The 16,908-nt window shown below is 37.5% G+C and overlaps 1 protein-coding gene across 1 annotated transcript; it reads left to right on the top strand.

The window, feature by feature from the left end:
• Positions 1-11: 11 nt before the first annotated feature.
• On the top strand, positions 12-13,809 carry EIF2S3 (eukaryotic translation initiation factor 2, subunit 3 gamma, 52kDa). The gene is made up of 12 exons (XM_010190485.1): positions 12-44; positions 1,949-2,012; positions 2,513-2,640; positions 2,763-2,884; positions 3,936-4,030; positions 5,255-5,413; positions 6,706-6,840; positions 7,703-7,797; positions 8,709-8,853; positions 9,287-9,456; positions 10,873-11,045; positions 13,285-13,809. Exons 1-12 carry the CDS (start codon positions 12-14, stop codon positions 13,346-13,348), a joined length of 1,383 nt encoding a protein of 460 aa, XP_010188787.1. The 3' UTR covers positions 13,349-13,809.
• The last annotated feature ends 3,099 nt before the right edge of the window (positions 13,810-16,908 follow it).

Here is a 16,908-nt window from a genome sequence, read left to right as displayed (position 1 = left end):
GGTTAGGCTGGATGGGTTGCCTGAATGAGGCGCTTCGCTTGCTGGTGAGTTGAGTCCAAAGCTTGGCGGATTGCTGTCCTGGCTTTGCCAGTGAAGCGTTTGTGTGACAGCGGTGGAGACGTGCAGCTTCCTCCTCCTCAGGGCCGCCCTGCTTCAGCGGTGTTAAAGGGTCTTTCCTCTCTGAAGTAGAATCGTAAATTGGCTTTCTGTTTCTGCGGTGGGTTAGACGGAATGGTTGCCAGCCCTGTCTTGGTTGGTCTACCAAGGAAACTTTAATTGCCAAGAAAATCAGTTGCAGCGGTCTATTGCTGTGGGTGTCTTGCCTATTAAATGTCTCACCAGGGCTGTTTTCTCTTGTTACACATGTATGCAGACAAAAGCAGTCAGAAGTCTTATTGCTGTCTCCCTGGTGTTCAGCAAACTAGAAAGGCTTATTTGTCTTTAGAGTTATATTTCATATTCTTGGGATTTGAGTACAACAGGTTTTTTATCGCTAAGCATGTTGATATTCATTAGCAAAGCACGTTAGTAATTCCAGAGAGTTTTTAAATTTCCTTTCATTGTTGACCATGGCATTTGCCAGTTGGAAAGAGCACAGATAGGCCTAGTTGGGAAATCAGTAGAAATTGCCTTTAAGGCTTATACTGTATATTTTCAATTGGCCCTTGGATACTTACAGTTGACTGGAGCTTATAGCTGAACTTGGCCTTATACCAGTCTTGAGGAAAAATTGCATGCGTAGGTAATTGTATGCACCAGGAACATTTCTCTGGACCGACAGGATTTGCATCATACTTATGTGCTTGTCACCCTACTAGATGCTGCCATCTGCAGGTCATGTTCCCATCGTTGACTTCAGTGCCTGTAATAATTTTAAGTTAAGATATAAAAGAACAAAACATTTAATTGTTTGTGGTAGATGGACACAACTTGTTTTATATTGAATATGAGCATTTTATTCATGAGATACTTGAGAACAAAATGAGCGGGCTTACATTTTTACGCAGAAGTGTTTTAAGTTTATTTGATTGTTATGCAGAGGACCTGCATTTAACAGTGTAAACAGTATATGATTTAATGTAAATTAATGTCCGTGTGTTATTTGTATCTTAGCAAAATATTTATATCCTCTTCTGCACTAAGGACTCTTTTGGCATCGTGACTCTTTGCTTGAACTGAGCAGCTTGTAGGAATTCAGTGAAAACAGCTTCAAAAATAGTATGGGGGAACATTTCAGTGGATTGCAACTTGTCCAATATTTGGACAAACAGCTTTAGAAGCAATAACAAAAAATTGTTTAGAGTTGTCTTTTTAACTATATGGAATGTATTTGTAAATGTTCTGATTTGTCAGGTGTTACCAGTAGGTTCATGCAATGGGCTATTTAGGACAGCAGAATTTTTGTCTGGTACTTAAAATAGCAATAAAAGTATTTGAGGAAAAAGTAGCCATTTAAAAAAAAATGAAGTCCATGATGCTAATGAAATCTCTGGACCTACCGACGCCAAGGTGTTAGTTGTAATTATATATTGACTGTAATGAAACCTTATACCAGTTAAACAACTGTTTATTCATAAACCTTTGTTGTTAGGTGCAGTTTACCGTGTAACCCATGGAAAGTTAATTTAAATTTGCCTGTCATGTGTAATTTAAGTCTGGGGGCAGGTAAGGGGGTTTTGTGTGTTAGAGCTTCTTTTGAGTTGTTTTTTTTTGTTTTGCTTAATTCCATCTTTAATACCTTGCAGCCTATACTGATTTACAATCAGGATTTTGTTTGCTTTTTATCCTATTTCACGTACTTAAAAGACTGGAATGCATGTCTAGAATAATTTTAGTGAGCTTGGATTTTGCTGAATAGAACTACTGGATAATTTTTAAGAAAATACATATAGTGCTTTCTAAACACTTAGATACAAGATTAATAAATTCTAAAATCTCCCTCATACAGGATGTTACCAAGTTGACGCCTCTTTCACCAGAAGTCATCAGCAGACAAGCAACAATTAATATAGGTAAAACCAGACTTCTAAAAAAGAAGGGTACAATAATGTAGCTCTTTCTGGTGCTTATGCAGTAGCATGTGGTACCTGTGTGAGAACATTTTAAAGAAATTCTTACTGAAACAGTAATATAGGTATAGTGGTTTTATTATAAGTTTTATCAAGGGGCAGGAAGAGACATGTAAAACCCATTTAAATTGAAAAGCACCAATTTTACTTCCAAAACACTGTTGAATGAAGTGGGGAATAATTGCTAAAGCAAAGTTTATTTTACCTTAAAATTAAGCATTGGAATGTGTTTCATGAAAATGCAAATATATGCCCATTGGAAGCTCAGTTTAGAATCTTGTTTGTTTGAACAAAAATGATTACAAAACCCATGTGTGCTTCTGATGGGAGCTCTTGGACTTACTGGCTACAGAGAGTTTGGGGTAATTATGTGTTGATCTTGATGGAGCACTGCACAGAATTAAACAGTGGTTTATTGACAAACATTTGCTTTTAAAACATAGGTACAATTGGTCATGTAGCCCATGGAAAGTCGACAGTAGTCAAAGCTATATCTGGAGTTCATACTGTCAGATTTAAAAATGAACTGGAAAGAAATATCACAATCAAGCTGGGTTATGCTAATGCAAAGGTGAGTCACTACTATAACTCTAGCAAATATGTTGTTAATATATTTTTGGGTGGATGTAAGCTCATAGGTAACTAGCCTTTGATGAATTAAACTTTTTCTCAATTTAAAAAAATTACTTACAGATTTACAAGCTGGATGACCCAAGCTGTTCCCGGCCAGAGTGTTACCGATCCTGTGGAAGTAGCACCCCAGATGAGTTCCCTACAGATATTCCTGGCACCAAAGGGAACTTTAAACTAGTGAGGTAACTGCTGTAAAAAGAATAGTATAAATTGTGTTACTTCCTTTTACATAACTGAAAATAATCAGGATTGAGCTGTAAGCTGAATGAATTGTTCTGGCAGACTACATGTTCATAGATGCTGGGCACCCCAGATCTAATGTGTCATCTAAGCTGTCTTGTTTTTATAAGTTGTGATGCACAGCCCATGCATAATTGTGTCTTCTGTCCTCGGGTACTTGCATGACTCTGAAGTGAAATTTTTCTGCTGTTAATATAAGTACATTTTAAGGCCACTAGCATGAGAACTAATGCGGACCTCAAAAACACATGTTCAAAATTCCTTTGTGGAGGGTGACCTTTTTTAAGCTGTTCCTTCCAGTAGGTAGAAAAGTTTTCAAAGTTGTTAAAATGAATATATGAAAGCTTGGCGTTTAATGAAAATCAGGCTTCTAAGTGGAGGTCAGCTGTTCTTCATTTATTTCATTTCTAATAATGCATACCACAGTCATCATGCAAGCATAGAAACCACAGCAGTTGTTACATGGGTCTTTCCAATGATTGCTCAGATGACAGTAGTCAAAAAAGCTGTTGTACAATAAGATTTCTAGTCTGTGCTTGTGTATAAAATACCCGTAGCGCTGTAATCACGTATTTCCTTCCTTAAGGAAAGAGTTCTTTATCTTGCTGTGTTTTTGCTTATAGTAGATTTTTAACATTGTCAGTGAAGCAGCAAATTAGTCCCTTGCTTTCAAGGGTTTCTTCACTGAATAGGTTCAGGCAATAATGTACCAAATCAACTATTATGGTCTACGCAATAAAATCATAAGGTTGGTATTGAAACTTTTCAAAACTCAGAAAAACTGTTCAATAGCTGTTAAGCAGTCTTTGTGTTCTTTTAGAACTTTTTTGAAAATACTTTTAAGGTGTTACTTCTCAGCATCTGCCTTGAAATGTTTATCTGTCTGTTTTAAGGACGCTTTAATTTTTGTCTGCCTAGCTACTCACATAAATCAGTCAGAGAAATTGTTGCTAATTGGCTTTTGGACTTCTTTTTAACCTTCTTCTACAACAGGCATGTCTCTTTTGTGGATTGTCCTGGCCACGATATTTTGATGGCTACTATGTTGAACGGTGCAGCAGTAATGGATGCAGCTTTACTGTTGATAGGTAATGATTGCTACACAAAGGCAGAGCTCTTTTTGGTTTTAATATCATGAAACAACTTTGTATAGGTTTTAAAGTTTAGTGGGGTGGAGTGAGCAATTAAAACAAGTGAATTCCTTTGAGATCTGTTCAAGAAAATAAAGTGATGCTACAATGAAAACGTACCCTAACAGGCTGAGTTTTTAAAACATCGCTATACGTACTCATTTGGTAGTTCGCCCAATCGATAGATGAGCTAGGCAAGATGGAACCTTATAGTGGTATAGTACTGTGAAATTAATAATTTTATGGAAATAGAGTAGCTACAGGTGAATCTTGAGTTTCTCAGAAGCTTCAGTTTGCTTTAAATACATAGGTAGCCTTTGCTGTACAGAAGAGTCCACAAACATAAGTACAGTCAGTAAACCCAGATGAATACAGGCACAATCAAGGTACAGGAGCAAACTCAAGTTAAAGGAGATTTATCTTGATTCAGACAATTTTTGTTCTGATTTGCAACCAACAGGAAGTGAATAAAACTGATTTTTATATGTCTATAGAACCATTTAGTGCTCTGCAGCAATAAATATTAATTATCTTGCCTAGGTAGTGCATGTCAACATACAAGAAAAACAGCTTCAAATATGGTAGTTTAAATAGTCTGAGTTAGCTGATAAGCTGTCATTTCTTCTGCCTATTTAGATCTAGAAAGTGTGAGAGACAAAACCTCAGGTGAGATTAACCACCATAATGGTGCATCAGGCCAAAACTGGCTTCTTGGGCGGCTGAAATTCAAACCATGCTGATAACTGCCCTGGTCCATATACTTGATATATTTATTGTGTGTTTTAGAGTTTGGGAGTCTTGGCATTTTTATGGCTTTCGTGATAAGAAAATGCCATAGAATTTTAAGATGTTTCTTGAAAAGTGAATTGTCCATTATGCTACAGTCAGTACTGAGCTGTCTGAAGACCTAAAGGATGAAATGAGTCAAGTAGACACAAGTTAGCTGGGAGCAAGCAGAATGGGCGAACCACTCTGGCAGCCTCTCATCTATCATATATTTTGTGGATGCTACAGACAGCTGTTCTGGGGCAGAGTAGCTGCTTGTTAACTTGGGTGCTTCATGTGTAGCTCACTTAGAGGTAACTATCTTTTATAAAGATGCAATGGAAAGTAGATGTCCTAACCGTAAGAGTTTTGTCTACCTTTATAGTTTCTATATTGCAGTCACTTTTCTTCTTTCAGCTGGTAATGAGTCATGCCCTCAACCTCAGACCTCAGAACATCTAGCTGCTATAGAAATCATGAAACTGAAACACATTTTGATTCTACAGAATAAGATTGATTTGGTGAAGGAGAGCCAGGCTAAAGAACAGTATGAGCAGATTCTTGCATTTGTACAAGGTAAGTTTTCAACAGCAGAAATCCAGTTAGTGGTGGAAATTCTTCAGTGTTGGGACATGGACGTAGTGGTTTTCTCTATGTTTATAGAAGAGCTGCTCTTACTTAGACAATGCTGGTGTATGTAGTCCATTAATCTGAAAAATACACCTTCGAAACTGTGCTTCTGACCTGTTTCAGGCTTCTTATGTATAATAGTGTTGTGGCTGTTGGTCAGAGCTCTTGATGTAAAATTAATAGCAATAGCTCTTGTCTAGTTGCTTTCACTGAATTTGTGGTTTCTTCTTGGTATTGTCCTTCTTGGATTCCTTCTTTGCTAGAGATAGTACTGTGGTTTTACCGCAGTGCAGGACAGAATGAAGCAGTACATGTTAGGGGCACCTTATAGGTATAAATGCGTTAGTTACTTTTATCTAATCACAAAAGATGGGTCTTTCATCTCTCTTTCTGTAAGTCCAGTTCAGACAGGGTTATCATACTCTGTCCATAAAGTTCTGCTCAACTTTAGTCTAGTGCTTTGAGTTTCATCTTTCCTAGGAGCTTCCACTGTTTTCCCTGTTTATCTGTTTCAGCTGGGGTATGTGAAAAGCTGCAGAGCTAGATTGTCACCAGCAAAAGTAGCCAATGGGTGTCTTTCTTTTTTTTTTACATTCAGAATTGTTGCTTTACATAAACTGTTCATAACAGCTATGTCAGAGTGGCTTGATGTGTAAATTTGGGGTTCTGTGAGAACTGGAGTTATCACAAGAAACATAAATATAATTGAAACTAACAATATTTAACAAGCTTTGATATCTAAATAAATCCTACAATAAAATCAGGATTTTTCTAAAATACGCATTTGTATTGCACAACTTAGAAAACATTCATAATTAAAATTACAGGAATTCTAGTTCATCAGAATGAAATCTGACTGTAAAATTAATACTGATGTATCAAATACTGAGAGATCTGATCTCTCTAAGGAAATTATCCTAAGAATATTTCTGATCACAATATAAGAAGTGAATTCTCCCTTAGAGCAGAAGATTATTTTGCACAATGTTCGGAGAGCAACTGTAAAGCTCTTCAGTACACAGTTATCCAGAGGCAACATGACTGCCTTGAAAAGTGTATCTGGATCATTTGAGCTAAATGTCAAAGGGAAGGATAAAAGCTCTGATACTGACTTCTTTGGGAAATATATATAAAATGTGCCTTGAAATTCATTCGTATTTTTAACAATGACAGAACACTTGGTCACATTGCTGTAGATACCAGATTAAGGCTTGATGTTGCACTTGATTTTGTTTTAGGTACAGTTGCAGAAGGAGCTCCAATAATTCCGATCTCAGCACAGCTGAAATACAACATTGAGGTAGTTTGCGAGTATATAGTGAAGAAAATCCCGGTCCCTTTGCGAGACTTCACATCTGAACCAAGGCTTATTGGTATGTAAATACTCCGGTCTGGGCTGTTGTGGCTAACCATGTAGCTATATTTAGAGTAGCATGTTGCTGAACGGTCTAAAGAGGTACGTTTAAAAGGAGCATTTGGTGTGCTCTTATTTTAAAACTGCGTATTTTCTGAGAGCTATATTGTTTGTTTATAGTTAATTGTCATAGTTAAATCTGTTGAGGAAATTGCTGTGTTTTGTGCATATTCTGTGTATGACAGCACTAAAATGCAATAAAGATGAGAAACTTACCTGTGTCTTAATGTTCCTTTAGTTGCTCTGAATTTAAATTTGATTTAACAAAGTACTGACAAACTGTTGAATTTGAAATTATTTCCAGGAAAATCTTACAGGTAGCCTGCTTAGATTTTTTTGTGTTAGTCCTATCTTCTGAAAGTTTTTGTTCAGCATATTTTGAAATTCAGTTCCACTATAATGAATCCCTTTGCTTTTTCCCCCCCACATGCAAAACATCGGAGACCTACAAAACATATGTTCAAAATACATAAAAATTGACTACATTAAAACAAGGAGGTTTTTAAATGTAGTTGACCATTGCTTTCATTTTCAGATACTGATATTTAACTTGGTTTTTTGCTGTGCAGAAATAGTTTAAAAAGCCATTTATGTGTTTGAGCAGCTTAAATGGTTTTGGGAACAAAGTCCTCTATATATTTCGAAATTTGGAATAAAATACTCATAATATTTTAGTGTTATCCATGAATTATGTTTTTATAATATTTATAAATACATGTATACCTTCATAAGAATAGGGAAGCAAAGTTGCTAAAGAGAGGTACTAATTCTTTAAGAACCTAATCTTAAATACAAACATGGTTATGGTCTGTTCTTTTCAGTAATTAGATCTTTTGATGTCAACAAGCCTGGCTGTGAAGTTGATGACCTTAAGGGGGGCGTAGCTGGTGGCAGTATTCTAAAGGGTGTTTTAAAGGTAACGTTTTCTCTCTTGTCTGAAGATTTGTAATGATGAATAGAGTTTTTGCATGCTTAGTACAAAATGAATCTATGTAACTAAATGTTTTTGAAGCTAGAATTCAGTCAGATGGCATGTGTTCTTTCTGTCTGGGCCTCATTTTTACTTTCCTCTTAAATCCTCACTGATTTTTTTTTTTTTGTAATATGTATTTTTGTTATCGTAGTCTAAGCTTTTGCTGATAATTATACTGATTTTATTGCTTATGAAAATTGAGGGAGCTAGGTCTTTTTCAGTCCTACCACTTTTGCTTGCTGAATTACTGGGGGGAAAGAGGCGAGCAAAAGAACTTGACAGGTACCTCTGAAGCACAGGTTACCACTTCCCCATTTCAGTGTTCTGTGTATTTTGATTTTTTTTTCTCCATTTTGCTTGTGGGATCTTGTCAAGAGATGGAAAATTTTAAAGTTGCTCTGTTAGGCTAGAAAGCAAATCACATCTTTGAACATTTTATACAACTTGTATTTTCTTTATCTTGCAGTTTATTGATGCTGATCAGTTACACCAATTGAATTAACTCAGTTTTTCTCAGTGATGTAACATTTCTAAATGAAATGTGATTTTAAAAAGTTAAACTGAAATTTAATTTCTGGAATTAATGCTGATAAACCTTCTTTGCTAAAGCAGTTTAGTAAATTGTATTGAAGAGAAAATCAATTGCTACCTTGCCTATAAGATACAGAACTTTCAGCATTGTTCAGTTTGCAGTAAACAGTGCAACAGGAGTCCTAGAAGTTCTACAGTATCACAGAACCAAGGATCTGTATAAACAGTAGATCTTGGGAGAAGTAGGTCTTGTCTGGGGCTAGTATTTAGCTTTATGTTCCTGTAAAGCAATCGGTTAATCACTTTTTCACTTTTGTTATTAGGTGGGTCAGGAAATTGAGGTCCGGCCTGGTATTGTGTCCAAGGACAGTGAAGGAAAACTCATGTGCAAGCCAATTTTTTCCAAAATTGTGTCACTCTTTGCTGAACACAATGATCTACAATATGCTGCTCCAGGAGGCCTTATAGGTAAGAATATTCTCTTATGAAAAGGTTTTTTTCTTCATGTTTATTGGAAACACTTGGTTTCATTCAACAATTTGTTTCAGTGTAGTAAACAAGAAGAGGTATGAGCAATTTCAAATCATATATGTAGAGAGAGAGAGACAACATGGTTGTGAAAATTAGATCTTTATTAAATAAATAATCTTCCTGAATGTCACTGGCCAATGCCTATCAACTTGCATTTTTAATTGTACCAGCTTGAACAGTAGAATATTTCTTCATCTGTTTAGACAGAGCTCACAGTCTTGCTGACATTCTGAAAGTGCTGTCCAGGTGATAGGAAATTCCCAGTACATTCTCAACTCGTTGTTTTTAGATCCTCCTTCAGATATTTTAATATGTAAATGTGACAACTACCTTTCAGTTACTCCTTGTTACTTTCTTTGTTTTGTTGCAGGTGTTGGAACTAAGATTGATCCCACTTTGTGTCGAGCTGACCGAATGGTAGGCCAAGTTCTTGGTGCAGTTGGAGCACTGCCAGAAATATTTACAGAGCTAGAAATTTCCTATTTCTTGTTGAGACGACTATTAGGTGTGCGCACTGAAGGAGACAAGAAAGCTGCAAAGGTCTGTACCTCGTCTTTTTGTTTTTCCTGATTTCTCTTCTTGTGCTGATTTTTATTTGTATGTAGATTTTTTTATTTATGTAGTAATTTTGTTTCCCTATTCATCATGTATGCTTGTCACAAAACTTGCCTGCTTATTTAATCATAGAATCACAGAATGTTAGGAGTTGGAAGGGACCTCAAAAGCTCATCCAGTCCAACCCCCACTGCCAGAGCAGGATCACCTAGACCAGGTCACACAGGAACGTGTCCAGGCGGGTTTTGAATGTCTCCAGAGAAGGAGACTCCACAACCTCTCTGGGCAGCCTGTTCAGTGCTCTTGTCACCCTCACAGTAAAGAAGTTTTTCCTCATATTCAGATTGAACCTCCTGTGCTCCAGCTTGCACCCATTGCCCCTTGTCCTGTCATTGGCTGTCACTGAGAAGAGCCTGGCTCCTTCCTCCTGACACTTGTCCTTTACAAATTTATAAACATTAATGAGGTCACCCCTCAGTCTCCTCTTCTCCAAGCTGAAGAGACCCAGCTTCCTCAGCCGCTCCTCATAAGGGAGATGCTCCACTCCCTCAGTCATCTTTGTGGCTCTGCGCTGGACTCTTTCAAGCAATTCCCTGTCCTTCTTGAACTGAGGGGCCCATTAATATTACAGAAGAATGCTTTTCAGAGGAGTAGGAAACATACTGGTAGTTGCTTTCCTTTGCTGCTGTCAGCCTGTTCATTTGTGCAATTACTAGTTTTATACACGTACTGATCTACTTCCTACTTACATGATTTTGTAGATTCTCTCTCCAAATAACTTATTAAAGCTAAATATTTTTGAAACACTAAAGCTGAAAAGAAACTGAACTGGTTGCATGGCACAGTCTCATGTTCCATGGTCCATTTTTCACAAATCAAACTAAGGGATTATGGGGTTTCCTAGTTAGCATTAAAATCTATAAACTGCTTCATGCAGCAGTAAGTTAAGCACTTCAGTGCTCCCTTTATCCTGTGAAATGAATTATTTTTTGAGTAATCATTTTGATCCATGTAGGCATAAGGGAAATGAGAATATCCAGATTATTTAAGAGAATGGTACAACATTCCAGTTTGTAGCAGTATCTGAAACTGTTCATGCTTTTAATACAGTATGTGCAATTTTCAGTATGTTTTATAAAAAATGTAGAGTTTATCTTATCAAGAACCTGCAATACTACATGCACAACGAATATACACAGTTGTCCTTTCAAATGTAAACTTAATCCACTGACACTGTTGTGCATGGTTTGTGTGTGGGGTTATTTATAGTTTTTGCATTTCTCGGCTATATTTTTTTTCTGGTGGCAGCTAGGTAACACCAGATACTCAATATTGGCTATGGTATGTTTTTTTTTTAAATACTAAAGCTTTCATTTCATAGTTTTTTGTGTCTTTCTTCAGGTGCAAAAATTATCAAAGAATGAAGTTTTAATGGTAAATATAGGATCCTTATCTACTGGAGGGAGAGTCAGTGCAGTAAAGGCTGATTTGGGGAAGATTGTGCTAACTAACCCAGTATGCACAGAAGTGGGAGAAAAAATTGCCCTGAGTCGAAGAGTTGAGAAGCACTGGCGGTAAGTTGGTGCTAAATTGGTGGAGAAACTTGTTATATTGTTAACAAAAACACATGGATCTGAATTTGTTCTAGAATAGGTCAGTGTGTCTGTTTTTAAAATACCTCTGGATTCTCCTAACACACTGACACCATTATTGGAGGATGCATAATTTCATTTATAGCCTCTTGTAAGGGAAGGATTACAGTAGGTAGGTACCTATTACTTAATAAATGCCTGAGGTTTGTGATTTATTGCCAAAACAGCTGTGCTGTAATTGAGCTAAGAGCGAGCTATCCCCAGATACAGCACAGTTTGAAAATTCTAGCCATGCTAAGCCAAAGCCTGTCTGTCTGCACCTGTGTCACTAGTGTTCAACCTGTGGAGCTGTACATGACCTCTAGTGCAACCTTGAAGTAACAGCAGAGAATGGAGGAGAGGGACATTCTAAGCTTCGAGTATTTTATATACTATGAGTAGAGAGGAAAGAAAAAAGTATCAACTGGGTTGACCCATTCGTATTACAAGTATAAAATGGCTGATGCACAGAAGCATCTGGAGGCTGAAAATAGTGAGCAGAATTGGCTGATGATTCACTTGAAGCTTGGCACCATACTTCTCTTCAGTTGACTATGCATACTGTACCTACTACATGTTCCATAAGGTTACATGAATAGTGTAATACCATAAGGCTATTAAGATTCATTGACTCTGCACGGCTCTTGTGGTATGAGGGGAAAGTATAAGGGAACATAGCCATTCATACAAGAAGTCCTTACTGTATGAAAAAGAACCGAGCTGTAAATATCCATGGATGTGTGTTTCAGATCAACAGGAAAGAATAGATAAGAATTCAGTGCTTGCTGTCTCAAAGCTAGCTGACAGATTAGGGAAGAGATTATTCCCTGAAAAAAAACCCAAGGAAATTATAAAATCTCTTGAACAGGACAGGAGGAAAAAAAACACCAACTAGGACCCAAATTAAGTCAAGGAAAGCAGAAGGAAAAGGAGAAACTATTTATATTGGAAGCTCTTATTTTGAGCTATAGACAGACAGCCTGTATGAATTTTAATACCAGTTTTGTTGCTTCTGTAGATTACTTCCCACTTGAAAAACATGACCAAATTTTGCCAAAAAGCCCACTTGTTTACGGGGTGGACAAGTAGTAGCAGCCTGCTATAAAGATCCTGTTACTAAAATTTGCCTGCTGTGCTGTATTAAAAGGACAAAGGGACAACATAAGGAAATTGAAAGTTGGGAAAAGGGGAAGGAGACAAACAAAGAGCAGCATAATAAAATCCAATTGGAGTAAAGAATAAACAGTTTATACTGTGAAAATGAACTTTTAGCCTGAAGCAATGGAGTACTGAAAAGATGGAAGAACGTGCAAAAACAAGAGATGAACAGGAGGTATAAAATAGAGAGTAAATATATAGAAGCATAGAGGTTAAACAGCAGATGGCCAAGCAGATGGGATACACCAGTGATTCCAAGGAACAGTGAATTCAAAGGTGGACCGGTTACAACCTATGGATATGGTCCTGAAGAGTAGCAAGTGCTGGGTTAATGTACTTCAGTTCATTTTCCGGTGTCCAGAGACAGGCTCTGCTGCTTAGCAGATTAAACTGAGATGCACATATGGTTTCCGTGCCTGAAATTGGAAATAGTTTAAAGACCATTTAATTACATGGACTGCCTGTTGATTATGCATGAAAGTAATCTAAATTAAGACACAATTTAAATTTCTTTTTACAAGTGGACTTTTTCTGAGGCAACAGTGGCCTGTAAAAGGGGCTTTAATGTTACTGAATGTGGATAGTAGAACTTGTCTGAGAGTTAACTTCTATAGGTTACGTGTTCATGAGAGTTACAGCTCTGTTTGTAATCTTAGTGCCATCTGAATTTTCAGATTTTCATTTCTGTTTGAAAGTAATCCAGCACTGCATTACATGAAAGAGCTCAGGCTGTGAATAGATTTACAGTCCACCAGTACAACAGAAGTTACAAATTTTTCAGACTTTGTTTACTTTCCAAAAGTACATCCTTAACTGATTACAAACAAACCAATGTTCTCTGTTTCTCATCCTTTTTTGTTGTGTTTCTACTAATCAGTCTTAGATCTTGTAGGTTATCTTAGGTGGGAGAGAGGTGGAGAAAAATGTGAGAGCGAAAGGCATAAGAATGACAGAAGGGTGTTGATTTATCCTGGATGTTTCTGACTACTGTTCAAAGTAATATGAACTGGTTTTGTTTTTACAGTTTAATTGGCTGGGGTCAAATCAGAAGAGGAGTAACAATCAAGCCAACTGTTGATGACGACTGAAGAACAAAAATGTGTGCTTCATTTTTAAAGATGAAGTGCCTGTTTCTGTTTTGGAGGGGATATATTTTCACAGTGGAATTGGAAGCTGTGCAAACATTGAGTTGTATGGCTGTCCTTGTACATTACTGAATTTTACCCTCTTACTAAAATACTAGTCACTGTCACCATTAAAAGTGTAAAAGAATTGGCGTAGAAGTGGGTTTAATTATCCACATTTCGGTAGAAATTAACTGTACATGTCCCATGGCATGTCTAATTTATGTTATTTTGTGTTTCAGACATATCTGTTTAATATCAGTCAAGCCAGCCCCAGTGTAACACATGAACCGTAAATCTGGTATTGAAATAAAATATTGCTTATTTTCATTAATTCATACAATTTTTGTGAGTAACAGAAGAGTGCAGTGACTGTTCAACCAGAACAAGAATTAAAAGAAAAACAAACAAGCAAGCTCCCCTTGAGGACTAGTACCCTTTCTGCACAGCAGCTTGTTTTGTTTAGACAGCTGTTTACAGCAAAAATTTCTTCCTTAGTTTGTATGGTTCTGACTTTATGACTCCAGCTCTATTACACTTGTTATTAGGATGGCAACGTTGACTGACTTAAATTTTTCGCTTCCAATATTATGACAAGTCTTGGTTAAATCCCCGAAGAAAAAATACAAGTAAACTGGATCTGAACTGGCAGTACTGGTTTTGACCTTATTTTAGAATGGATTTATGAAAATAATGTGATTAATTTGAAACGTAGCTGTTCATCGTTGTGGAACTCTGTGGGTGACCTGGGAGCTCTTTATACAGTAGGAGTAAACTGCTTATTTCAAAGTTATATTGATCAAATATTAGCTATGATCTTGAACTATAAAATATCTGGAAACAGCTGTAGAAGGGAATGATTTGGGGTGGGAGGGGGTGGAATTGAGAATGAGATGAGGAAAAAGGTGTAAAACCACTTTTGCTAAGCTAGCCAGAATCACTTTCCTTAGGATAAAACATATCATAATAAACTTACTGTATGGTGCTAATACTTTCATCCACTTAGGTTTAACTTCTTCATTTGTACTAATGTACATAGTTCTAGGTATTTTATATACTAGTCTATTTAGCAAGTCATGTTACTTTCCGTATTTTTAAACCAAGTACTGTGTTCATTTTCAAAGCCTGGTTTCAGTTGTATTTAATATCTTCAAGGGCATTTTAAAGGTATTTACCTTTTCACTCATCAAAATGGACTTTGATGAAGCAGCTTGAGTTTTGTTCCCTATTTTGCATTGTATTTTGTGTTCCCTTATTCCATCTGCATTCCTGTACTCAGTTTCTCCATTTGTAAAGTACTTCTACCTCACATGGTGTTGAGAGGAAATACATTAATTTTTGTATAGCACTTTTCATTTTTTATAGGAGAGTCAGCTGTAGTTCTTCCTGATTTTCCTAGTACTTGACCAGTTTACAGTCTTAAATGAGTCTGTTTCAAAGACTGCATCTTCCATGCTCTGGAAACTCATTCTTCTAACTCTGAAATCTAGGAACTCAGATAAACTTATGTACTGCAGAGTGCTAGGATGACACCACCACCAGGGCGAAATCTAGTCCAGAGTGTTCTTTCTAAATGCACTGAATGTGTGGGCCTAATGATAGAGAAATGGCTCTGAGATATTGGTTAAGCACCCATAAGCATTTTTAGGCATCTAGATATTTTGAAGATTGGGCCTTAATCTCTTGATCTGCAATTTACAAAATAAAGGTGCCATAATATTTCCTAAACTCTTAATGTAGTCCTTCACTTACGTAAATGCACAGTACTAGTAGTGTCCTAGTGCTAGCAGTAGTACCAGCCTTACATCCTTCCAGCTAAATAATTGTAGGTCATTACTTAATCTAGGTCTAAACCATGGTTTGATACTGCTGTAGTTGACAGCAGATTTATTAGGTAGGTGTATGTTATTAACTTTAAAAAGTGCTTTATGAAAGTGACTTATGCCCCCTGAAATATTAGGTAATGTTTTGTTTCTCTGAGGACGTGCACAGGATAGAGACACTGAAGTGCCAGGGCAGTGAATTCTGCTTCTGGCCCGCTCTCACATCAGCCTGCTTTCACAGCGCCTCTTCCAGGCTGGGCGAGGTTTTTTGAGCAGCTGCAGCCCTCTCCCAAGTCAGTTTCTTGTATTCTGAACTGTTCTTCATGTACTTCTGATGGGTTCATTATCCGTGAACATACGCTGTGTTGTGCAGAAAAGAGTTGTCCAAGAGTGGGATGGTGGTTACGGCACAGTGTGTCTGGCCCAAAGGCCGTCCCTGATCCTTCCCAAGAGAAGGGAGGGTAGGGGTATGTACAGGGAGTCTGAGGTGTGAGCTATGATTTACACACGACATAAACCATGTGCTAGGTATCCTGTCACATTGTGGTGTGAGGGGGGTGGGAGAGATGTAAAGTGCAAAGGTCTCTTCTGCCACCAAAATGTGACATTTCTTCTAACTGGAAAGCTTTGACTGCTGGCACGAGTCATCAATGTACACGTGAAGCACATGACCCCGCAGCATCGGAGCCAAATATGAACAGCCCAAATGTAAATATGTTCTCTGCTGATGTCTCTGTATCCACTCACTCTGCATGCACTGAATTGTGATGCTGAGATTTAGATGGATGATGGGAGGGAGAGAGATGCCATGCAAAACTACAGAAGCTGGAAATTACTTAGATTTTCTTGGCCAGGATGAAAATAGAAGACTTGTGAGCTCTCTCCCTTCACCAAGGATTTGTTTCAAAGATGAAGTGATGACTTTTTTTTTTTTAACCCTTTGTAGATCAGATTCAGCTCTCTCAGTATAGGTGTGCAGTTGCCTTTCAGATGGGTTGGCTAGCCAGGGCACGAGTGTGGAACTGGCAGCTATGGTACTTGCCATGTTCTGGAGCGGTAGCGGGACATAGCGAGGCATCTGAGCTGGCACCAGAACCTACCCTCGGGTAACTGAATCTGTTCCAGTATACTGCCACAACTTGGTAACTGGTTTTAGGAGGGTGCTAGTATAGTGGTATCTCTTCACTATGGGGAGCAAAATGTATCACTCAATAAATATTTTGCAGAAGACTTCTGGTGCCTAAGAAACCTACCAAACCAGTGCAAGTTAACTGGACTACTCCCTCTTTTAGTTCTGTTTAGTTTTTATCAACCTGGGATTAGTTCTGTATTAGAAGTAGTAATAGACACTGGCTGGCTGTCATTCCAAGGAGTGTTTGCTGGTTAGCTCAAATTAAACAAGCTACTTCAAGAACTCAGTTTCTTATCTGTATTACAAATACTGTGCTGTCCTGCAAACCACTCACAGTTAAAATTCAGGTTGGTTACCTAGTTTTAAGTATAAGAAATCAGATTTTAAAGAAGCAAAGGTGGACAAAACTGCAAGTGGTTCTTCACTTTAGCTTTTTGTAAATGCAGTGGGGTGACTGCTGCTTTGCTTGATTTTATGCATGGAAATTAGGTTATTCTTAATAAAAGTGGATGCTAGTTTCCTATTGCTTCTGATGGAACTGAAGTCGAGTTTAAAACTCGATAGAAACC

The sequence above is a fragment of the Mesitornis unicolor genome, unplaced genomic scaffold, assembly GCF_000695765.1.
Source record: "Mesitornis unicolor isolate BGI_N332 unplaced genomic scaffold, ASM69576v1 scaffold16738, whole genome shotgun sequence".
In the NCBI taxonomy this organism is placed as follows: domain Eukaryota; kingdom Metazoa; phylum Chordata; class Aves; order Mesitornithiformes; family Mesitornithidae; genus Mesitornis; species Mesitornis unicolor.
Note: the sequence above shows the minus strand (reverse complement) of the source record. Positions and strands in the feature narration are given on the sequence as shown.

Bases quoted from the DNA above. Each gene is read 5' to 3' on its own strand.
- EIF2S3 (XM_010190485.1), top strand. From the start codon at position 12: ATGGGTTGCCTGAATGAGGCGCTTCGCTTGCTG. The intron at 4,031-5,254 runs GTAATGATTGCT...TTCTTCTTTCAG, and splicing joins TGCAGCTTTACTGTTGATAG to CTGGTAATGAGTCATGCCCT. The intron at 9,457-10,872 runs GTCTGTACCTCG...GTCTTTCTTCAG, and splicing joins GAGACAAGAAAGCTGCAAAG to GTGCAAAAATTATCAAAGAA.